At 36.4% G+C, this 25,137-nt stretch overlaps 1 protein-coding gene across 1 annotated transcript in view; it reads left to right on the top strand.

Annotated features, from left to right (window-relative positions):
- Positions 1–7,271: 7,271 nt before the first annotated feature.
- The window catches only part of ACYP2 (acylphosphatase 2), a 108,901-nt gene continuing 91,035 nt past the window's right edge, over positions 7,272–25,137 (top strand). Inside the window, exons 1-3 of the mRNA XM_081069395.1 lie at positions 7,272–7,592; positions 15,937–15,953; positions 17,412–17,521. Of these exons, the coding sequence (XP_080925521.1) occupies positions 7,451–7,592; positions 15,937–15,953; positions 17,412–17,521 (269 nt within the window). The 5' untranslated portion in view covers positions 7,272–7,450. The remainder of the gene's footprint in view (positions 7,593–15,936; positions 15,954–17,411; positions 17,522–25,137) is intronic.

Genomic DNA, 25,137 nt, shown 5'->3' with positions numbered 1-25,137 from the left:
GCTTCAAAGCAAGTAAACAATAAAAACAAATAAGAAGGATGTAATTTACAGAATGTATGTTACCTAAGCCTTTATGCTGTAATTTCTTGACAGCAACTTATTTTTCAAAACTCGAGGCTTAGTTTTGTTATCGTTTTTAGCTTGTTTTCTCTTACAATCTTTATTTTTTCTCTCTGTAATCACTGAAAATTTTACTGCTCCTTTACTGACAGAAAGGGATAGCATGTTTGAACTTTCATTCTGTTTAAACTTTGATTTACTCTGAATGTGAAAATTTTGACTCCAGGCATGGCATTGGCTAGGCTTCAGTTACAGAAAAAATAATCCATTCTAGACAGTTTAAATAGAAATGGACACAACATTGGGTATTAAATGGCTTATGGCGATGTTGGGAGGGCTAATGAAAGAGTCTCTGGGTCAGTGGTTCTCAACCTTAGCTTTGTATCACAGCCATCTGGGTTGCTTTTAAGAATATTGATTCTGGAACCCACTGCAGACATATTGAATCCAAACCTTTAGGTATGTATATGTGTACAGTTAATAAGCTCCCCTGGTGATTCTAATGCGCAACCAAGGTTGAGAAACACTTTGAGGCTAATGTTTCAGGATCCACTCTCACTGCACACTGGGCCACCAAGGGAGCTACTGATTCTTCTGCAATCAGGAAACTATGTGTTAAAGCTGCTGGCTTTAAATTATGCCTCCCCTGCCACCATCAGGAAGCTGCCATGATCTGGAAACTGCCACCTCCAGGAAGTTACCACTCCAAAACTCATCATACTTGCTAGTGTTAACATATTAACTAGTAAAACGATGTCCTGCATCCTGCCTCTTGGTGCCCCAAAAGCTACAGTCATTGTGACCTCAATTAACAAAGCTACAGGAAAATTAAGCTCCTCTATAACTGAGCTGATCACAGAACCAGCAACAGATAGCCTCTGTTTTATGCCCTCCCTCTACCTCCACCCATAGCATGGTACTTCTGATGGTAGAATCTCTGTCACATAAGGAATCCTAATTGCAAGAATGTCTGGGGGATGTAGCTTTAAACTTTTCAGCCCTGCAGAAGAGGAAAGCAAACTAGAAATAGATTGGAATGGATCTTTTGTACCAATCCAGTGTTCCACTAAAGGCATCATGAAATAGACACTTTTTTCCCCCTTCCTTATTTTTCAGGGACCAGTGATTGAGCTGAAAACCATTCTTTATAAACATTTAGACTCCCCAAACCAATCAAACCAATCAAGCTTTTTATTTCACCTTCTTCCCTTTTCAGAAGAAGCCTGCTAATAATTCAGAAGTCACTTTGGTTACAACTCAGCTAATTTAGAATAATTTAACTTTATTCCATTCTACGGCTTCCGCTTTTGCTGTTATCGTTCAGGTATTCTACAAGGTCTTTTTTTTTTTTTTTTTTTTAAGGAGGGCGCGGCTCACAGTGACCCATGCGAGGATCTAACTGGCAACCTTAGTGTTATTAGCACCATGCTCTAATCAACTGAGCTAACCTGCCACCACTACAGATTAATTTATTAATGGGATTTAAGAGCTTTTACAAAATAGCTACCAATTATTCAATACTTGATCACTTTGCAAGTTAAAAAACCCAGTACTTAAGAATCCATAAACAGTGTCTTCTTTTTTTATACTCAGAGGTTTGGCAAGGAATGGGAAAACTTGCTCCACTGTCAACCTAGCAAAACTGCCCTTTAATATTAGTTGGTGTAATTCAGGATGACACTCATTAAAAGCCAATGAAAAAATTTCCGGTGACTGAAAAATTATTTTTCTTTCAGTTTTATTGAGATATAATTCACATACAGCACTATAAGTTTAAGGTATACAGCATAATGACTTGACTTAACATATACTGAGAAATGGTTATCACAGTAAGGTTAGTTAACATGCATCACCTCTTACAGTTACAAAGAATAGATGAGCTGTTTTAAAGACAGGAGGACCTTTGATGTCACATTAGCCCAGATCTGAGGTGATTCATACCTTTTAGGTGTATGTGTGTGTGTGTGTGTGTGTGTGTGTGTACTAAGGAGGAATCAAAGGGATATCTTCCCCAGAGAGGCTCCTTACTTCCACAGGAAAAGCAAACCTGAGACCAGCTGCAGTCTATGTTTAGGGGGTGTTAGAAAGGGAAAGGCCTGTGTTGCCTACTTTTTGTCTGAGTTGGTCTCTGGCCCTTTCTCCCCTTCTCTATCTTGATGCTACAGTTCAGAGCCTGGGTACACTCTGTTCGAAACATTAATAAAAAAAAATGACTTTGCCATTTGTTGCCTCTATGATGTATGCAAGCAGTGGTATCTGTAGTTGTCCCCTCTTTATTTAATTTTAACTTTATCCTTGCCTTACGACTTACAGATGCATATTTCATGTTTTCTGAAGCAGTCAGTCCTAAGCATAATGATATGTTTTCATGCTGTTTCCTCACCTCTAGAGTATGGAATATATTCTCACGCATTTTATATATTTTCTTCTGGAAATGAACTATGTTTCAGTAACACATTCTTTCATTAAATGAGGTATTATTATATATAATGATCTATTTGTGCTTCTTTATACCAGTTAAGATCTTCTGTAGTGCTTTGGAAGTCAACTCTTTAGTACTGTCTGTGCCTGAGCATGACTACTTAGGAGTCCACTAAAAATGTAAATCATGTGCCCATATACTGAAATAGTTTGAAAATATTGTAAAACTACTAATGCTGCTCATGCACTGTAGTATGAAGTTATTTTGAAATTTTATAATGAAAATATGTAACACGATATTCAAATGGACTTTTGAAAAGTAAACTTTATTTTAGAATAGTTTTAGATTAATAAACTTATTATGAAGATTGCACAGCTCCCCCATTATTAATATCTTACATTAGTATGGTGCGTTTGTCACAATGAACCAATATTGATACTGTACTATTAACTAAAGTACATAATTTATTTAGATTGCCTCAGTTTTTTCCTAAAGTCTTTTTTCTGTTCCTGAACTCCCGTCTAGAAGACACATTACATGGTTATCATGTCTCCTTAGGGCAGCTCTTGGTTATCTCTCTGTTTTTCTTTGTTTTTCATGACCATGACAATTTTGATGATTATTCATAACATTTTTTTAAATTAAAGTTTATTGGGGTGACATTGTTCATAACATATTTTATAAAATGAAAATGGACTCTTTTAATTTTGAAACTTTACATGAAAATTTCAAACATGCACAAAAGTAGAGAATAGTATAAAGAATCCTCATGTACCCAGGACTAAGCTTAGTAGCTATCACCAATGCAGTAAGTTTATTCTACCTAAACTGTCCTGCCCAAACCCTAAGGTTTTTAAAGCAAGTCCCAAATATCATATTATAGCACCCTTATAAATTTCAGTATGTAACTCTAACAGATAAGGCCTTTTCAAAAAATACACCCATAATTCTATTATCACATGTAACAAAGTTAAAGATAATTCTGTAATGTTTAATAGTCAACCTGTGTTCAAATTTCCCCAATTGTCTCAAAAATGTCTCCTCAATTTACATATTCAAATCAGGATCCAAACAAGATTTATGCAATGTATATTGAATTATGTTGATTTGAAAAAGGGAACTTTGTTTCAGTTTTAGCTGAGACTGAAAACAAAAAAATAATTATACCCAGATTTCACGTTGAGGTGCTAGTCTACTGATGTCATGCAAAAGGTGTATTTAAAACTGGTTTTAAGATCTTTAGCCCAACACGCACCTCAGGCTGGAGAGGATTTCTTTGGGGAAAGTTATTGGAGATTTGTGGCTTTTCCCTCTCTGCCTGTTTCCCTCCATGGGAGAGAGAAACGAGGTGTTTCCCCTTCACTGCATGTCTGGTAATAGGGTCTTTCAAAGAATCACTTTGAGAGCTTGGCATTTACTCCTTGGAGCTGGAAGAGACCGGTATTTGACTCATACCTGTGGAAAGTAGAGAGGCTGTGACTGGAGATACTTGAACACTGCCTGCTAATCCAGAGCAAACTGCGACTTCTATGAATGGTAGGGCAGACATATGAGTCCCCAAAATTAGATGTGACAGGAGGGTGGGATCTGGTCCTGTGGTCATTTTAAAAGGGATCCCATCCACGCGTGCTTCTTGCTACAGAAAGAGGTTGGAAGTGTAGTATTCAATTCAGAGGCTGGGAGTGGGGTGTGAGTAAAGGCATTAGCTATCAAGGAAGCAGCAGTCAGGAATTCTTGGTAGGGAAAAGCTGAGTCTACTCCCAAAAAAGGATCCTGCAAAAGAACTGATCAGCTTTCAGTATTTTCCAATCCCAGAGAGCCCAACCTGGATTCCAAAAGTAGCTGTTCCTTCCAATTCTCATTCAGGAGAGGGAAACTAAGGCAAAGGGAAGAATCAATCATGCCCTCTCCCCTCCCTAGCCTAGGAGTATCAAATTGGGGGAAAGAATAAGCATTAATGTTAATGTACTTATGAGTTTTGAATATCAAATTGGACTGTGATAAAGAAAAATTAGTTCAAACCTGGGACAGAATCTCCTGGGAAGAAATACGCTTTCCTGATAAACTGCTTAAGCAATTTTTTGATAAACTGTAATAAGATTAAAGCCTCTTCTGGGAAACTAGCTTACTTCCCCAGCTGACTAATAATGGTGTCTAATGATCTTGGATCCAGTTTAGTAATAATTATCTAACCATTTCTTTACCTATAAAGCAGTCTTTCTATGAAGAAATCATTGAATTGGTTTGTTTAGGCTTCTTCAGTTGTGGAAGTTAACTGTTTGCTTTTTCAACATAATGATTACAAAAATATTTTGGGGTGAAAATATGTTGATGGATAAAGTAATTTTGGTTGTTTCTGAAATCAGTTATACATTAATATCAAATTTCTAAGGAATCACTTTAGGAATCACTCTCAACTGACACTTTGTAGTGACAAATTAGAGATTTACAGGTGGTACTCTTCATTTCAATATGATTTGGACACAGAGACTGTATTGTCTGTACCTATTTCCTGGGTTCTGGGGCCTGGTCATTTTGTATATCCATATGATATAGGCAAGATTTTCTTCTCCTATGTATTTATTACCTTAAACATGGTCCTACATAACACACAAGTTATTTTAAAGGGGTTCAAGGAAGGGAATGATTTGACTAAGTTTTAATTTCAACCAGTAGTAACACAAAGCCTAGTTATTTCAAAGCTGTTACTCAGGTTGCAAAATGAAAACTTTTCATCTAATTTAATCGTGTATTGTACGTGAAGAGCCTGCTTACATTTGTTTGCATCAGAAGCCAAATAATCATACACTTATACAGTGTTGGTATATTTAAATTAGTACAGCCCTTTGAGAAACAATTTGGCAATATATATCAAGAACAATTCACGCTTATACCCTCTAATTTGGTGTTTCAACTTCTTTCCCAAATAATTAAAATATATGGGAAGTAAGCTACATGCATGAATATTCACAACATTTTTTTTAATGGTAGTTAAAAATTAGAAGCAATCTGTGTGTATAACAATGGGCACTTACTTAATAGAGTATGATGAAATTACTAAAATATTCATTGGAAAGACTAAAGCATGGGAAAAGAATAAAATTTATACTATGATTTTATTAATAACTACTTAAAATATATATGAAGAGAATACATAAAAATGATAAAGGTTGTGCGAGGGTTATGAATGATTCTTTTCCCTCTATTTTTAAAAATTGCTCTAAATTAGGCATGGATGTTTTTGTTATTTAAAAGTAGCTTAAATATTAGCAACATTTGCTTAAAATTTCTAAAGTCTTAAAATCACATTATTGGCAATCCATGATGAAATGGTACATAAAAATTTCTGTTCACTAATGTTCTGCTATTGGCAGACAGTAAAATTTTCAGCTAAGCAAATGTCAACTGTCGCTATAGCATTTCTAAAATTACAATAAAGCTACATAATAATTGGCATGGGTACTCTTGGGTAAATGTGGAGAAAAGTCAAAGATTAAGAAAAGGAAGATGTCAATCTTGCCAGTCAGTGACAGGATCAGTGATAGTAACAGGAGGCACAGTACTAGTGGGTTAGACACTAAATAAGGTGAAATCTGGTAAATACTTGCACAGGTGACTGAACAGGACAGGGGAAGATTTGAGAGTAGGAGGAAGTATTCTAGATAAAGTAGATCCAAGAGCAAAGATTTTTTTTTTTTAAAGGTCAGCTTGTGTTCACAGAGCAGAATAATTGAAAGTGTCTTGACTGTAGGTTACCTATAACCTATAGGACGTGGATAAGCAGGTAATCAGAGGTTACTGGAGGCTGAATACCTTCAGTTTTATTTAGAATGCAGTGTAGAGACTGAAGACATGTCATTGAAAAGGACGACATAAGAATTATGTTAATTCTAGAGTCTGGAATGAACTGGAAGGGAGATGAGAGGAAGACATAAATTGTGGGAGGTCTCTGTATTAAAACAGGATCCTCATTACATAAAATTATCTAATTAGTACTTCCAGAATATTTTACTTCAAAATGACTTAACCGCATTCTGAGTTTTAGATGATTTTTGGTGTTCCCTAGTAGAATTGGCACATAACATTGAATCAGATTGCAGAGAATTATTTTAACTCTGTGGCCAGATGCAGAGACATATGTAAAGGTATTGAAGCCAACAGATTTGTTGAGAGATGCAAATTCTCACAAGTGAAAGGACTTAGAAGTCTAGAGTGCAGCCAAGTTATCAATTGCTGTATCCAGATTCTTTGGAGTGGTGGATTGCTTTAAATTAAGACTTCGTATTGGCTCAGCAGGAAGTAAAATTTGCTAAGCATAAGCTGCTTTAATCTTCTAGGTAACTGAATGTTGCTGAATAATAAAAAACATAAAAAAGCTGTATGAGTGAACAGAAAATAAGTTATTTTTTTGTTTGTTTTCACTAAGAGTTTAGGTTTTAAAAGTTTCTTGACCCAGGATACATCACAATCCACTTACAATATGGACTCAGGCCCAAAGCCTTTCTGACTCAATAAGGAAGAGGCTGCAGATAGCACCTGAAGAATTGGCTCAAAATCGCCTGATGGATTCGGCAGTCGCCTAAACATTTAATGAGAATTTACTCAGTAACCAAATACTCTTAACCTGCAAGCTAGCAGGTCTTTCATTTCAAAAGCATTTTTGGGTACCAAACTACTGACTTCTGGGCACAGCATTCAGCTTTCATTTACAAACACTGAGAAACGAGCACTGAGCTTTATTAAATCAGAGGGAGCGCATCCCTCCCGGGAAGCCGGTCCGCCTGCACTGGAGGGGCGGGGCCGGGAACGGAGGCCTGGGGCGCCCGACGCCGAGCGGCCACTTTTTCCGGCGTCCCGGGCTGCCCTTGCTCCCAAGCCCCGCAGTCTCATTTGCCGTCTTCCAACGCGTGACCCCGGCGCGTTCGCGTCCCCGGCCGTTGACAGGCGCGGGGTGCGCCAAGCAGTCCCATGTGCCGCCTTTTTCTCGCGGCCGCTGCAGTCGCCGCGCCCGGACCCCCGCTCCAGCTCCTCCGCAGAGGACTCGCCGCCGCCATGTCTAACGCAGGGCCCCTCAAATCCGTGGACTACGAGGTGTTCGGGAGAGTGCAGGGTAGGGGATCCCCCACTACGGCGGGAGGCCAGAGAAGCGTTAGGGGAGCAAAGGGAGAAGGCCGAGAGGAGGGCCTCGCATCTCAAGGAACTCCTCCCCGGTGTGGCCCGACTTCCGCTGGGCCATGACACAGCAGCCGCGGGGGGAAGGAGGCGAAACGCGCAGGCGCTGGAGAGCTGGGATGGGCGGGGCCTGGGTGGGGGTGGGGCCGGTGAGAGCGGAGACCCGGGAGGGCGCCCGGGAGGGGAAGGGACCGAGGGAGCAAGGAGGCCGGAGCTGTTCACGCGGGACGGGGGGTGCCTGAGCCGGAGGGAAAAACGAAGTTGAGAAGGAAAATAAGGGAGGGCCTTTGAACTAGTGATCTCGTTACTTTCCGCTGAAACTACTGGGCTTGACTCGAGTTTCAGGAAGGACATCTAGATGATATTTGAGGGTTCACTTGTCTGAGATGATACATTTTTTTTCTTGTGTGGCTCTTAAAAGAATTATTGAGTTGCTATCTAATTTTTGTTTCATTATAAGTTTGAATAGTTGCAAAAGGTGTAATGTCTGGTTTATTGTAATTATTGTTATGTCTAAATTAATGTTAAATCACTGTGAAATTTATCCAAGGGAATATAAATATGGTAGTGATTTAATGTTTGCCATCGTTCATTTACAATAAAGCTTTTTAATAGTGGGAAACTTTACATTATACCCTTTTCTTTTTGAATTTGATTTCCATTCCTCGTCTTCCCGGAGAATTTTATCCTATTGTTATACTTGAGTTTCTTAATGATCACCTATTTTCTGCAATAGGTATGTACTGTAGTGTATGTGTATATACACACCTATACATGTAAATGTATTTTCTTGTTATCCTTTGACCATCAAGTTCTATCAATCTTTTTTCTTCTGGCTTGAGTTACTATTGGAATTATTATTAGAACAAAATTGATGAAAAGAATATAAATACAGTTAGAAGTATGATAAGTATTTAATTAAAAAGATAAATTTGTATTGGAAATTTACTTCATAAGGAGAAACTTGATTAAAGGAAGAGTTGAATTATCCTTTTATTTTACACTTTGGGGCAATGTACCGGGGTAAGATTAAGGATGGGTGAGACCATGCCTTTGGGCCTGTCTTTCAAGGAGTGATTATGAAAAGGGACGTAGGACAGGAGAAACACAGCAAATCACAGGTGGCTTCTGAGAGGGTTTTAGAAAAGAATACATATGAAAGTTGAGGATCTGGAAATCTATTCCCTTAAAATCATCCATGGCTTTGCACCCTGTAGAAAGTCTTTGGGTACATTCAGGGGTATGGTAACTCTGGATTGAAAACTCCCACAGTAAATCACTGAAACACATTATATAATATGAAATTGGTGGCAAAGATCACCTAACAAAATATTTTTTTTACTAGACAGTGATGGCAATAGTTGAGTGTGTGTGCGTGCATGTGTGCGCATGCACACACGTGTGACATTTACTGGGGGCGTTCCACGTGCCAAGCATCTATTATTTACTTAATCCTCACACTTTTGTGGCATATATATCTTATTCCTATTTTAACAATGAGAAAACAGGTACAGAGAGGTTCAGTAACTTGGACAAGCACTAAGTTGCCAAATGGGATTTGATTCTGCATCTCTCTGACTCTAAAACCTGTGCTTGTCCATTATACAATGTTTTCTGTTAACACATAATGTATTTCTGTTGATTACAACTGTATCATTGCGTGCTTTGTGTATATGATGAGCACATGGTACGTGATCTCTCACTTGCTCACACTGTCACTGTTTCTGCATATCAGTCTATCTCTCTGTGTCTCACAGTTTTCTCTAGGATTACCTAAGAAATAAATACAAATAGCCTTTTATCCAATTCATAATGATTATGTAGAAATAATTGACAATAAATAATCAAAAATAAATTTAATTTTAATACAATAAAATGGACAATAATTAAAGGGAACATTGTAAAATTAACTTTTACTTTAAAAGTATTCCATAATAAAATCTTAGTGAAAACGGTTGTTAGAAATAATGGCTGTGGCAGTAAATTTACAGTGGAGAAAGCTATAATTGGCAATATTCAATGGACAAAATATTGAGTGATAAAGTTATCATAAAAATATTTAAATGGAAATATCCCCAATGAAAATGGTTTTAATGACATAAAAATGAACATGGACAAAATGGAAAATGACTCAACTGTCCTGTCCTAGAAAATTGATCAATGAATTAAATTGGCTTTGTGAAGTTTATGACAAAATATTTTCCAACCAAAACCAAGGTGTGGTGTTGTATTTCCATTTAGAATGCTTGAGTTTAAAACATCCTTGGTGACAAAATGGCAGTCAACATGTTCTAAGGGTCAAATGTAATCTGCCTTGTTCTCAAATATACATAGCCTATTTTACAAACAGATTGTATACCAAGAATTAGTTTATAAATTGGTTGTTTGAAATTCAGGAAAATACATTTATAGAAATAATATTACAAATAGTGGATTTGCTTCTCAGGCTCATTTGCAAAGCCTACATTATAGAGCCTTAGGTTGCTGCTGTTTTCCATTGCTGCTTTTCTTTCTCTACTTAAAAAAAAAAAAAAAAATATATATATATATATATATATATATATATATATATATATATATATATATATATATATATTTGTTTTGGAATAGTTTTAGATTTGTAGAAAAGTTGGAAAGATACTATAGAGAGTTCCTGTATACCCCACATCCAGTTACCCAATTGTTAACATCTTATATGAGTATGGGACGTTTGTCACAACTGATGAGCTAATATTGATACATTATTATTAACTAAAGTGTATACTTTGTTTAGATTTCCTTAGTTTTTACCTAAAGTTCATTGTTTTCTGGCCCAGGATTCTTCCAGGATATCATATTTCATTTAGTCATCTTGTTGCCTTAGGCTGTGATGTTCTCAGATGTGCCTTGTTTCCCATGACCTTGGCAGTTTTGAGAAGTACTTTGAGCTTCGGTACCTTGTAGAATGCTTCCCAATTGGGAGTTGTCTGATATTTTTGTCATGCTAAGACTGGGGTTATGGGTTATTGGGAGGAAGACCACAGAGGTAAAGTGCCACTCTCATCACACCATATCAAGGGTACATACTATCAATCTGACTAATGTTGACCTTGATTACTTAAGTGAGATCAAGTTTGTCAGCCTTCTGCACTGTTAAGTTACCCTTTTCTCCCTTCTCTTATATCCTCTACTTGTTAGTCTCCACATTCTCAAGAAGCTCCATATTTTTTCCTATCAACTTCTGTTGCATTGGGGCCTTTAGGATAAGGGATAGGGGAGCAGAGGACTGCCCTGTGTTTTTAGAGCATTTATAACTATGGCATGGCTTAGAATATTTCTATAAATGTTTCATTAGTTATATCTCGAATAATATAATCTGAAAGTTTGAAAAGGAAATTGGGTAAGCTGTGTATAGATTCTTTGATACTTTACCAGCTCTCAGGTAAACACTAATGACACCCATGGAAGTGGATGGTGGCAATGTGGGGACAGAGCCAGGAGTGCAGTTTCCAGGCTCTCGGCCTCACGTAGAAAGGTGCTGGCTCAGGTAGTAAATGGCCATCAACTGTGATTGCATGGCCATCCGCTGTGGCTAGTTGGCCGTCAGCTGTAACGAGTGAGCCGTTGGCCACTAATATAACTGCCGTGGCTATGCCTGCAGAAAAATGGGGGGGCTAGCAAGAAGATGGTGGCTGAGCCAGTAAGCAGCGGAGTGAGGGTTGCGGATCCTGTGGCTCCTGTTTCCTGTGTCTCCAACCCAGCTGCCAGCGAGAATATAGTGGTGTGACTCCCCTATCTATGGCTCCATGGGTGTTCCTTTTTGGCCTCACCATATCCTGCGTTCTTATGTGGGGAGCGGGAGCAGAGACCCCACAGGCCGTCCCGCACGACAGGCAATCTGCTAGTTTACCTGTGCTTTATAAATTCAGCAGTTTGTTTTTGACAGTTCTAAATTAGTTTCAGAATAGGAGTAGCTTATGGGACTATCAAAATAAATAGCAGTTTTCTTTAAGATTGCTCAAAATGAAAATTAGGATGACTTGTTAAGTAGATTTCTCAGACACCACATGATTTAGGTGTATACATTTTTCCTTTTCAGGTAAATGGGAAAAGCTGTTTCAGAGGTTGAAAATTTTAGTACGTTACAGTCAAGAAACATAAATAGGGTTATGTTAATGAAACATAAATAGGGTTATGTTTATGAAACATAAATGCCCTTTCTCATCTTTGTTCCTAAGCATTTCATTTACAGTTCTGTTTTAATCTTTATTTTTACTTTTCTTTAATCCATTCTGCTTTCAACTACAGTTATTTGTATACTTATAGCTGTGTTTCTCATTAGACAATAAGATATTATTTTGAAGGTCAAGCTGGTGGCTTGTTTTTATATCCTTTATAAGCTGTACTTCTGGTGGTAACTTCAAAAGTGTCTCAAACTAAATTAAAATGCTTAGGGATAGTTGGCTTGGAGAGTCAGTTGTGTGATGGGTGTTTCAACTATCTAAAACATGCCATGGTGTGTGGCTCGAGGGGACAGAGCCTGGGTGGATGGAGAAAAGTGAGTCAGAATTTTATTCCATATAAAGAAGGACTTTCTAACAATTAAAGCTGTTTAAAATCATTAAGGGCTGCTTTGTAAGGTGGTGACTAGATGACTTCCTGCATTCAAAATTGACACATGCAGTCAGACCCCAGGATGAAGGGGTGTATTACAAAAGGAAAATTTGATTTTACATGAAAGGATGCTGCTGTTTAAAATTCATCATATGATTGAATATCAGTATTTCATTGTAGATTTACAGTGTGATTTCCTTTGCAATAGCTACCTCAGAGTTTCTCACTGACACATCTTTCCACAAAGTGAGGTACAGTTGAAGCTTATTGAGTCTTGACTGAGCAGTGTATTATGCTTAAGTCTTTCATAACTGAAGGGGCTGATGTCTGTCCCAGTTTCCAGAGCAGTGTGTCTATAAAAAAAAACCTGCCCGTGGCATATCAGCTTCCCTTCTCTTTGGCATGCGAGGTGGATGCAGTGGGGAGAGACAACGAAAGCCCATCAAATCATCTTCTCCAACACAGGCCCTGTCCCATGAGTATTCTGTTGCAGCCAGTGCTGATAAGCTGCAGCAAATCTGTCTCCACATTCACTGTTTTTCTCTATATATACCTGTCTCTGTTGCACAATGTGCTTCAAACTAGGGATCAGGAGTCTCAGAAAGATTCTGAGAAAATTCCAAGTGGTTTATGGGCCTTTGAACGGTTGATTCCTGCATGGTTCACTGCTTCACAAAGTTAATAGGCGGAGGTCCTGACACCTCTAGATGCACATTCCTCCTAAGGCTTTAAAATAGGGGTTGTGTTTGAGGGGCTGAATAAATAACACCTCTCTTCATTGTGTGGGTTATTGATTGACAAGTTAAACAAAGAGTAAAGCAGGGTTTGGGGGATGTGGTGTGTATCTTCAGGTAAGTGGACGTGATAATAATCTGTACTGCGGATTAAACAAACCCATCCAGGCACAGGCAGGCCTCCCTCGTGGGCAGAGCAGAAGGTATGATCTCTGCGGGTAACTCACTCCCAGGAGAAGGAGGAAGAGGAAGCACTTGGGTATGCACGTTTCTTCATACAGACTTACGTACATTAGATAAGTCACTGCTTGTCTCAGGTGGAGTCAGAAACAGGTTATAGAGGGTAGAGAGTGGCCAGGGGTGTCACACTAATGGATATTCCTCCTTGAAGAAGGAACTATCATGAGAGAGAAGCTTTCTCCTACAGAAATGAGTTGTAAAATCTAGATGGAGCTCAACTATTTGGTTCTGGATGCAGTACTTCAAGATGATCTTTACTGCGGAGTCTTTTGGTGTGGAGTGATAGGAAAAGTCAGGGAGGTTGTATGGTGACCAAAATTGGAGAATGACGGCCCTTGTTCCACATACTGAGGTGGGAAGGACTGTATCAGGCAAGTCATTGATTGAGGCTTTTAGGAAAGCTCTTTGACAGGGGCTGACTCAGCCAGGAGTTTTCCCCTGTACCCTTTCTCTTCCTGACTGTAGGGTGAATATAATGATTGGAGCTACTGCTGCCATCTTGAAATCTTGAGGGAAAGGCCAAGAAAATCAGAGGACTTGGCCTAACTTCCCTAAGGGACGGGAGAAGTAAGGAGTGGGGAATGACTGCTAAAGGGAAATGTGAGGGAGAGTTGCTTTTTGTGGTGATGGAAATGTTCTAGAAATAGATAGTGGTGATGGTTGCAAAACATTGTTAATATACTAAATAAAACTCACTGTATGTTTAGTATACTTTGAACACTTTAAAAGGATGAATTTAATGTTATGTGAATTGTACCTCAAATTTTGAATGTCACCGAAGGGAAACACAAGGAAAGGAAAGCAAACACTCTCAGGTGCTGCTGGTGCAGCTGATCCATGGATCACTCTGAGTAGGAAAGAGCTGACTTTTGAGTGGGAAAGAGATGTTGCTAGTTTCTGTTTACTTGAGCTGCATGTGCTTCCTTTTCATAATGCAAACGTACAGAGCTGTTCACTGTTGAGGAACTCAGAGAGGAATATGCACAATGCAGCCTTGACCAAAACCTTCAATTCTGTTTGGTCAGCGTCTTCTGGGATCTCCTCACTCTTAGGATAAAACGACTACATACTTTTCCACCGTTCTGTCTGTTTTCTCTCCTATTTTGTCTTCCTTCTACATGATTTGGTTTAACTGAAGTCTCTTTTGAGTTTTCTGCCAATTCCTTGTATATCTGCTAGCTGATGTCTTTCCCGCATCTATATAACAGATTGCCTTTCTGGTCCCCCTTCAGGTCAATACTTTCCCCTCATCATTCCTCCACATTTTGTGTGTATGTTTTAAAATATTTCTATAGCCCTACAAAAATTCCATTTGTGATATCATCCTGTCTTTATTGCTCGACTACTCTTTTTCTTCATAGTCATTTGGTACCACAATATGCTATGATCAGAAAACAAATGTTATCTCTTATTATAAATCCACTTACAAAATTACATAAAATTACCTAAGCCACCGGTTCCTTCTTCTGTATTTTTTTTTTTTTTTTTTTTTTTTTTTGAGAGCCCACTGGCCCATGTGGGAATCGAACCGGCAGCCTTCGGAGTTAGGAGCATGGAGCTCTAACCGCCTGCGCCACCGGGCCGGCCCTGTATTTTCTTAACCAGGCTCAATTGCTGTAGAAACAATCTCTTTTGACCTCTCTGGAGATTGGTTTGATCTATCCCCCATGATTTCCCTTTTTTTTTCAATTGAGGCATAATTTAAATTCAGTAACATTCATCATTTTTAACATACAGTTAAATGAATTTTGAAAGCTGCATAAAGTCATGTAACCAGCACCACAGTTGAGATGTAGAATAGTCTCATCCCCAAAAGTTCCCTCATGCTTCTTTGCAACACTCCCTCCCCCACCTCCCAGCCCTTGGCAACCACTGATTAGTTTCCTGTCCCTGTAGTTTTGCCTCTCCAGAATGTGGAATTAAAATAGAAATGTTTTATTACATTTAAACTTAGATTTAGTCCTTGTACTTAAAGAAGAAATTCTAAAAGCCAAGATAAATAGGTAAATTTTATGCCAAATATAATCAACTGTCCTTGTAATAAGCATTTTTGTCTTATTTAGCATTGTAAAATAGAATAAAAATACAGTTTGGCATTTCATTATGCTTTGAATAAAATATTCAAATGAAATGAAATATTCAGATTACTTTTTTCCTCCAAAAGTAATCTTTCTCTTTTTATTTTAAAAGAAAATAATTTTAAAAAATAACTGAATACATTCAGACAAAAGGTGAAATACTGCCAATTGCAACAACATGGATGGATCTTGAGATTATCATGCTAAATAAAATATGTCAGAAAAAATCGAGAGCCATATGACTCATATGTGGGATGTAAAACTGAAAACAACAAATGACCAAGACAAACAAACAAAAACCCATAGACACAGACAACAGTTTAGTGGTTACCAGAGGGTAAGGGGTGGGGGGAGGTGGTAGAGGAGGTTAAAAGGGTCAAATATATGGTGACAGAAGGAGAATTGACTTTGGGTGGTGAACACACAATGCAATATGTAGATAATGTATTATAGAATTGTACACTTGAAACCTACATAATTTTATTAATCAATGACACTGCAATAAATTCAATTTAAAAAAAGCTTTGTTCATTTTGTTTACTTAGTATTTAATAAAATAGATGAATGTTGTTAGGAAATACATAATTTTTTTAAAGGTAGACAAACTGATGTTTCTTTTTATTTTTCTTTTATACAGGTGTCTGCTTCAGAATGGTAAGTTGATACAATCTGTTTATTATTTTTTCCCCCATGGTTATTTCTGATCACAAGCAGTTTCCCATTTAGTGCTACTCTGCTGCTTATTTCCTGTCCTTGATGGCAAATGAAGATATATTTGCATTTCTTCAAGTACAAATTACTGGTTGAGATTTTTATTAAAACTGTCTTTAAAACGTAGTCTCTTAGAAACATTAGCTTTCTTAGCTCTAAGTTAATGTTTTCTATGAATTTCAAAAGTAAGTCTCTTTGGGTGATCAAATTAAACACTTTGATTAGGTGTATTAAATACTAAGTATGGGCTCTTCCACTTGTTCTGGATGGAAGAAACCCTCATATATCTTGAATTGCAAAATGAAAAGTGCTCATGTTGCGTAAAGGAGTCTTTCCCAGGTTTTTAGAAGTTAAACCTGCCTTTAATTTTTTTTATTTTGTTAATATATTCCTTGTCTAAAAGTTAAATATGGCTTGTATTTTCACCTACTCTCTGAGCTGGCAATCACTAGATCAGGTCTCTGTTCCTAACCCACTCTGAGTCTTCTAACACACTCCCACCTGTGTGTTAGATGTCTACGTTTTCATATAATCTCATCCCCTACACTTCAGATTGTCTCCTTTTTCATTATTGCCTGTGAGAGCTTGACTTATGTTCAGAACCAACTCCTCCATCAGCCTTATCTGTAACCATCTTAGCTCTAACCATCTCGGTTTGTGTTGATTCCTTTAGTTGGGGATGTGGAGTATAGCTATATTGGTCATCCTGACTTCTAAACAGAAGCTCATTTTAAAAAAGTATTCTAGTAGACTGGCTCCACAAGAATTTTAGTATGATGTAGTTAAAATAATTCAAAATCAAAATGTTGCTAGGTTTTCATTTGCTAATAGCATAACTGAATTTGGAACCAGGAAAAGGAATTTTTAAAAATCCTATTAAGAATAATTGGAGAAATACATTTACCAATAGAAAATTATAGCATTTGTGTGACAAGTCCAGAGCCAACAGAAACCATCAGAATGTTTTAATCCAGGACTTTCTATTGATCATAACTGAATATTTTTCCTCAGTGATTGAGAATCTCAGACTGATCATCATTTGGAACCCAAATTAATAATATAATTTAGCGTCCGCAGGCATGAGGGCAAGACAGCTGAATTTTATGGATCCCAAGCACATTGTGGACACTGTTTTCTGAAATAATTCCCACTATCAGTTTATTTTCTCATAACATGCTTGTCATTACTGAAAGTGGAATTTAACAAAAAATTCCATTTGAGTGAAGGCTTTTGTAAAGAGAGGTATTACTGCAGTAGGTCGCCTGCACCATTTTTTGGCATAGACTACATTTTAGGAAAAAAATGATGAGCTTTGTACATTTTGAATGTTAGAGTCAAGTATGTTATGAATTCAGAGTTTTGATGATGGACTTCCTTTCTCTTGTTTTCTCCTAAAACCAGTACACAGAAGGTGAGGCTAAGAAAATAGGAGTGGTTGGCTGGGTGAAGAATACTAGCACAGGCACTGTAACAGGCCAAGTGCAAGGCCCCGAAGAGAAAGTCGATTCCATGTAAGTAGCAAGACTAATAACACATTCATGCAATTTATGAACTTGTTTGAATGTTTCATTGAACAATAAGAATAGTATTGATGGACCAAATCCGGTTTATAGATTATTACTAAGCTAACATGCTTTTAGGAAATTCTCAGAATTTGGACTGGAATTTCTGCATTTAGGAATGGATTTCCCCTTGGACAGGCCCTCACAAAGATCAACAGAATCATTCTCCACTCTGTAGGAATTGTATTCTAAATCTCCTCTAACAAGGGGGATAATCCAGGGCCAGCATATCTCTCATCTGAAGTGATGGTGACAGAAGCATAGTGCCTTAGGATGGCACTGAAGTTCTTAAAGTAGCATTCAAGGCAAAAAGACTGCCATCTTCTTTTTATTATTTAAGTAGCTTATTTATCTACTTGTAATTTTACTTTTACTATCAATGAAAGTGTATTTAGTGAGCTGTATGGTTATTATAATATGAGTCCTTGTGTTCCAAAGGAAAACAGATTCAGTAATAAGAAAAAAGGGCCCTGTCATTTTCAAAGGCCTTATCTTTTTGGCTTTGTAAATTCCACCGATCTCTGTAGTCTTTTTTTAAAAAAATAAAAAGTAGCTAACATTTATTGAGCATTTGCAAGATGTTAAGCGATATGCTAAACACTTTATATAGGTTATCTCATTTAATCCACAACAGTTCTTAAAGGTAGGTACTAAATAATACCCCATTTATTTTATCTTATTGTTTGCAATTAATCTTTGTTTTCACTACTTAATGTTTTCAGATTTCAAAAGCAGTACTTTTCTGTTTATTGTAATAAATGACTAATAAGATGCAGCGGTATAAAATCAAAGCTAGTAATCTGTCCCTTCCCCTTTACTTTATGTAACCTGTGCCATTGGCCTTGTGAATACTTTCCGAAGCTTTCTCTTTTACTTCAAAGTATTTAAGCATATATTTATAATTAGGGTTTTGCTTGTTTTGACTGAAATAGAATGCTTTATGACTAATTTTCTATAACTAGTTTTTTCATCTGATGGACGATCAACAATCAGTGAATATATAACTTCCAACTCCTTATTTTTTCTAATTTCTTTATGTATAGGTACTTACATTTGTGTCTAAAACTGCACTCCAACTTGAAAAGTGTGGTCCCAAAATTCAATTTTATAAATAGTTAATGGAAAACAGTATTTTTCAGTAGGATTGTGACAAAATGCACAAAAGAAAGATTATGATTTATGTTATGTAGGACTAATACTAGTTCAATGGATGAGAAAATGCTAAGTGACTATGAGGTAGATTGAGAATGGAGAATGTGGAGGAGGGACACTCAATCCAATCACATTATATCCAAATCCATGTTGTAGCAGACTTTTGATTAATTTCCTTAACATCAATCTAATCATATCATACATTCTGCCCATTTTTTCTTTCCAACCCATGCACACCCTTCTTCCCCCTTATCCCACTGGGAATCTATGTTAGCAACCTGGTGGGTTTCCTTTTGTATCTCTATGTTCACCTTTCACACAGACACACAGAAACACACACACTTGGGTGCACATACAGTTTTGGGTTGTGATCAATGTTCATTTTTTAAAAAATGGGATTATGGTGTGTGCACTTCTCTGTAACTCACTTTTCTCATTCAAAACTATATCCAGGCAAATTCCTCCAAGTCAAATGGTATAGCTCTAGTTCATTCTTTTCAATGGCTGCTTAATATTCCAAATATAGATATACAATGATTTATTACCATATTGCTGGGGACTCGTTTTGTTTCCTGTTTTGTTTTTGTTTTTGCAATAAGAGCAATGCTGTAATAAATGTTTTATTGATTTTATTTTTATAGGGTAGATTCCCAGGAGTGTAATTTGTTGGTTGAAGTATCTGTGTACTATTAATTTAAAAATATTTGTCAGACTGCTTTGAAAACAGTTGTAAACAATTTACATTTTTTCTCTTTATCCTGTTAGCATTTGGTATTATTGCTCTCTAATTTTTCTTTTATCTGATTGGGTGTAGAATGATATATGATTTTTTTTAACTGTAATTTTCATTTCTCGAATTACTAGTTAGTTTGAACATCTTCGTGATTGTAGCTATGTGGATTTGTTTTTGTGAACTCCCTTTTCACATCCTTTACCCATTTTTTCATTGGGTTGCTTGTCTGATGCCAATTTCTAGGAGTTCTTTGTATACTGGTGATAAGTACTAACCCATTATCTATTATCGCTTTTGCAAGTATTTTCGCACTTGTCATTTGTGTATTAATTACTTTTGTTTATGATAGCTTCTGCAACATAATTTTTTTTTAGAGACTCAAATATGGTTATCTTTTCTTTCTGGTTAAGAAATAGATTGTAAGTGTTACTTCCTACTAACTTTTTGATGCTTTATTTATTACATTACATATTTATTCCATCTGGAATTTGTTTTTTTATTTTATTACATGAGACTGGGGACTGACTGTATTCTACCAGATGGATAGCTAGTTGTGTCAGCACCATTTATTAAATAATCACTTTCCATTGAATTGAAATACATTTTTATCATATATTAAAATCTCATATAAACAGGATTTTATTTGTGGATTCTCCGTTCTACTGATTAATCTACTTATATACTCCTAGACAAATACTTCATATTGATTTAATTAAAATGGCTTTATAGTATACCTCCTTTCACTGTTCTTTTTTTTTCATTTATTTGTTTTCTGGGGTATTGATCTTCTCTTTAAAGACACTTTTATCCTTTTAATTAAATTATATTTGTTTTTTAAATTTACCTGATTGACTTACACATATGCTTTTAAAAATAAACTTTATTTTTTAGAAGTTTTAGATTTACAGAAAAGTTTGAAGCTAGTACAGAGAATTTCAATATACTTTTCACCCAGTTTTCCCTATTAGCATTTTACACTAGTATGATACATACGTTACAGTTAAGGAACCAGTATTAATGCCTTAGTATTATTTAATGTCCGTAGTTCATTCAGATTTCCTCAGCTTTTACCTAATGTCCTTTTTCTCTTTAGGAGCCCATGCTTTCCTTGCTTTTTAATTCCACATTTTTGTCATTTTAAGGGACTTGATATTAAATCCTCCCATCTAAGAATATGTCTTCATTTGCTCAGATTCTAAAATTTATCCTTTGATATGATTTTCTGGTTGTCATAGAGGTTTTGTGCTTTTCTTGCTTAGTATATTCTTAAGTATTTGCCTTAGTCAATTTGGACTGCTATAACAAAGTACCATAGACTGGGTGGTTTATAAACAACAGAAATTTATTTCTCACAGTTCTGGAGCCTAGAAGTCTGAGATCAGGGTGCCAGCCTGGTCAGGTTCTGGTGAGAGGCCTCTGCTGGGTTGCAGACTGCTGACTTCTCGTTGTATCCTCACATGGTGGAAAGAGAACTAGCTATGTCTCTGGCCTCTTATAAGGGCACGAATCCATTACATTCATGAAGGTTCATGACTTAATTACCTCTACAGCACTGTTTTACCTGTATCTCATAAGTTTTTATATATACTTTTAAAATATTTTATTCAAAATATTTTCTAATTTTTAGTATAATTTTATCTTTGATCCATGAATTATTTAGAAATATATTAGTTTCTGAATATATCCAAATTCTCTAGGTATCTTTCTGTTATTGATTTCTACCTAATTATCTTATAATCAGAAACCATCCAAGTATATATGATTTCAATCCTTTAAATTTGTTGGGACTGTTTTTATGGCCTTTATGATCATTTTTATAAAAGTTCTCTATGCTTTGCAAAGAATGTATATTCTTTTGATATAGTATTCTATTATATGTCCATTAGATCAAATTTGCTGTATCATTTTGTCCAAACAATTATTATTATTATTTTTAATTTTTATAAGACTTTTATCTGAGCCAAACTGACAGATGCCAGTGAACAAGATCTCAAGTACTCCCCTGTTCAAAACTCTTTTATTGATTTTATTTTGACTGCTTGTACCAGTATGAGATCATGACATCAAATCTCTCAACAGCAACAGGAGAAGTTATCAACTATGCCTTCAAAATTCTGAGTAGGAGATTATTTTTGGCATAGAATTTTATAACTTAAACAATTAATCAAGTATGATGGTAAATGAAGGCATGCAAAAATACAAAACGTTTTGTCTCTCGTGCACCTTTCCTTGGGACATTTATAGAGAATTACGTTTCAACAAAACAAAGGAATAAATAAAAGAAGATGAAAACATATGATTGAGAAAACGGGAACTCACTCCAGGAAAGGGGCAAAGGGAATGACAGCTGTGCAGCAGGCTTAGACTCAGACTGGGAGGAAGATAAGCTTCCAGGGAAAGTGTAACTGATATGGGATGGACCGACATTTGGAGGTAAATCTGCTGTGGGGGTCAGACAAATATATTGATAGGTATTCAGAGTTTCTGTTAGAGAAAAATAGTAAAGTATTATATGAAACAATGTGAAATTGCTGTTTTGTAGGTCAAAATTTTGTCAAATATTGGCCGTTTCACATTGTTTAAGATAGTTTACCAGTGAATAAATAATGTGATACGGAAAATTCACTTTAAGTACTCGTAACCTAAAAACAACAAAAAAGTTGGAGGAATATGTGAAACAACAGCCAGAAATTGTTACTGAAACTGGGTACTATCACGTGGGGTTGGTTCATTGTGCGGTTCTCTCTACTCATGTACATGTTGGAACATCCCATAATACAAAACTAGAAAGAGAAAATCGTGACACACCAAAATATGCAAAATTTCAATACCTTTCAGATACCAGGAGGAATTTGCACTTAGCAATACTCAGATGAATTCACTTACAGAACCACTGGGCAGAGCGGCGGGGGCGGGGGGGGGGGGGGGGGAGTCAATGAAAGAGCACATCCACACCGGACCCTCACTCACAGTGGAGCAGGAAACATCAGGAATGTTTCACATCCCTCATTCCAGCCCTTCTTTTCTGCATTGACTCCACTTATTCTTGGACCACATTATGCAATAAAACAGTACTCCTGAGAGTTGTTACAAATCTTCAGATCCAAAATCCAGTAAGGCAACCATTTCTCACCGCCCATCAATTTCCTTCCAGTTCATTTTTCTTCTTGTCCAAACAAGATTCCAAGATTTATCATTATGTTCACACTTTTGTAAATAGCCTGAAGTTCCTGCTCTCACCTCTGCTCTTTGTAGTTAGCAATAACCAGCCCTGGATGAACCCTACTTCCTGCCTTCTCTGCATACTCGTGTGTACCTAGAAAACTAAACATTACTGGAGAAAATAAACCCAAACCAATGGACAGGCTTCATGTTATATTTTCTAGAGCAAATTTTAAATGGGCAATTTTACTATCGTTGCTGTCTTAAATGCAGCTAAATTACTTTAAGGAAGCAACACATAAAACTGACAGTCCACTTCAAAACAAAATAATAGATGCCAGAACACTGATGGTACCCTTAGGCTACTGAAAAAACAAAACAAAACAAAATCTTGCTATGTTACTATTCTATACCCAGCAGAGAAATTTTTATTAAACCTACTTTTTTTCCCCAAAATTAAACAAAAATGTTTTCTGTTTCTTGGCAATCATTTTAAATCGATATATAAAGTTATGAAACTGAGCATAAACCTTTAAAATATATATATTTTAAAAAACAAATGGTAATTTTGTAAAAAAAAAACCACAAGACCCTAAAAACGAAAATCATTCGTACTTGGAAACAGTGAGCCAAATTCTAAAATTAAAATTCCATCTTGATTGCTACATATTTTTAAAACCATATGTCATATATCTGTACTCTGTACTTCAAAGCATCATTCACAGACTACTGTATGTGTACAAGAGTCTGGTCACATGGTTACATGGTCTGGAAAACTATGTCCTAATAAAAAGAATACTTGGAGGCATTGTGGATATTTAGACTGGAGAAAAGAATATTTGAGGGGATGATGATAGTTTACTTCAAGTATTTGAAGGGCTGTTACATGGAAAAGGATAGATATTCTCTGTTGTTCCAGAGGCAATAATTTTGGTTGTATCAATGAGTGAATTTGCTTATTTCAGTTCACCCGGATAAATGATTTTCCTGTAAAGGCATCTAATATAGCTAATGGTGGAATTTTATCAATAACTAGGAGTGGTCTGTATCATGGGTTGGCAAACTGTAGCCTTCAGGCCAGATCTGGCCTACTGCCTGTTTTGTTAAAGGTTGATTGGAGCATAGCCACGCCCACTCATAATTTGTCTGCTGTTGCCTTTGTGTTACAATGGCAGAGTTGAGTAGTTGCAAAGAGACTGGATTGCCACAAAGCCTAAATGTTTATTGTCTGACCCTTTACAGAAAAACTTTTCTGACCCGAGGTGTATATATCAGACAAGTCAAGGGTGTTATAGAAGATGTAACTGATTGGATGATGGAAAGTTAGCATAAGTGACCTCTAAGGTCCTGTCCAACTAAGATGCTGTGGTTCTATACGGAGTTGACAATTACATGTATGTACTTAAAATGTGTTCACAGCTTAAGAGTCAGAAGTAGAATAGACATTCACCAATATAGGTGTATTTATCTCTTCCACAGATACGAGTATTTAGCACTTGTGTGAAATGTGAAATTTTAACAGCATTCTGCTTTAACTGTGAAATGCCAGTCTTTTTAATTTCCAGCTGTTAAAGTAGTGGATTGGAATGAGGCAATGGATTTTGTGAAAACTTCAGTAGTCAGATTGAAAGTTACTTAATATTTTTAAAAATAACTTTTCTCTGGCAGACCATTAGTGGCATGAGTTTCTATGTAACCAGAGTTGCTAGTTTATTCTTTTTCATTGGAGAATCTCAAAGCACTTTGCTAATATTTTGATACCTTATTCATGAAGGTCCTTCTTACACAAATAGATGGGGTTATTAAGAAAGTTTTCATTGGTTGTTCTCTCTCTGTGTGTGTGTGTATGTGTGTGTGTGTTTTCCATTGGATGTTCCATTGAAATATAGAAGACTTGGACATTTTTCAGGAGAACAAAAATTCATTGAGGACTATATAACTTTAGAAAAATATTTTAGTGTAAACCAATCGATATAAATGATTCTAATGGGAAACTAGAAACATAAAAAATATCTACAGTAGAGTTGGAGTTCTAACATCAGGTTTTAGACTTCAAATACTAAATATCAAATATACAAAATATGTATATTTTGTGTATAAGGTTTTATACCTTCGCAATATAACATCTTTATTAAAATTATTTAAATGCATGGTTTTTGTTTTAAAGTTTATATTTTATATATGTGAATGTAGTAACAATCATATTTAATCAATGAAAGGCATAATGCAGCAGTAATTACTTTAAAAATTAATAGAATTTGTTTTTTAGAGAAGTTTTAGGTTTACAGAAAAATTGAGAGGAAAGCGGAGAGTTCGCATACATCCTTCTCCTCCACCACGGACTCCTGTTATTAACATCTTGCATTAGTGTGGTGCAGTTGTTACAATTGATGAGCCAATATTGATATACTATTATTAATTAAAGTCTATAGTTTTCACTAGGGTTCATTCTGTGTGTTGTATATTCTATGGGTTTGGACAGGTACATAATGATTTGTATCCACCATTACAGTGTCAT

The sequence above is a fragment of the Rhinolophus hipposideros genome, assembly GCF_964194185.1.
Source record: "Rhinolophus hipposideros genome assembly, chromosome: 12".
Classification (NCBI taxonomy): Eukaryota; Metazoa; Chordata; class Mammalia; order Chiroptera; family Rhinolophidae; genus Rhinolophus; species Rhinolophus hipposideros.
Note: the sequence above shows the minus strand (reverse complement) of the source record. Positions and strands in the feature narration are given on the sequence as shown.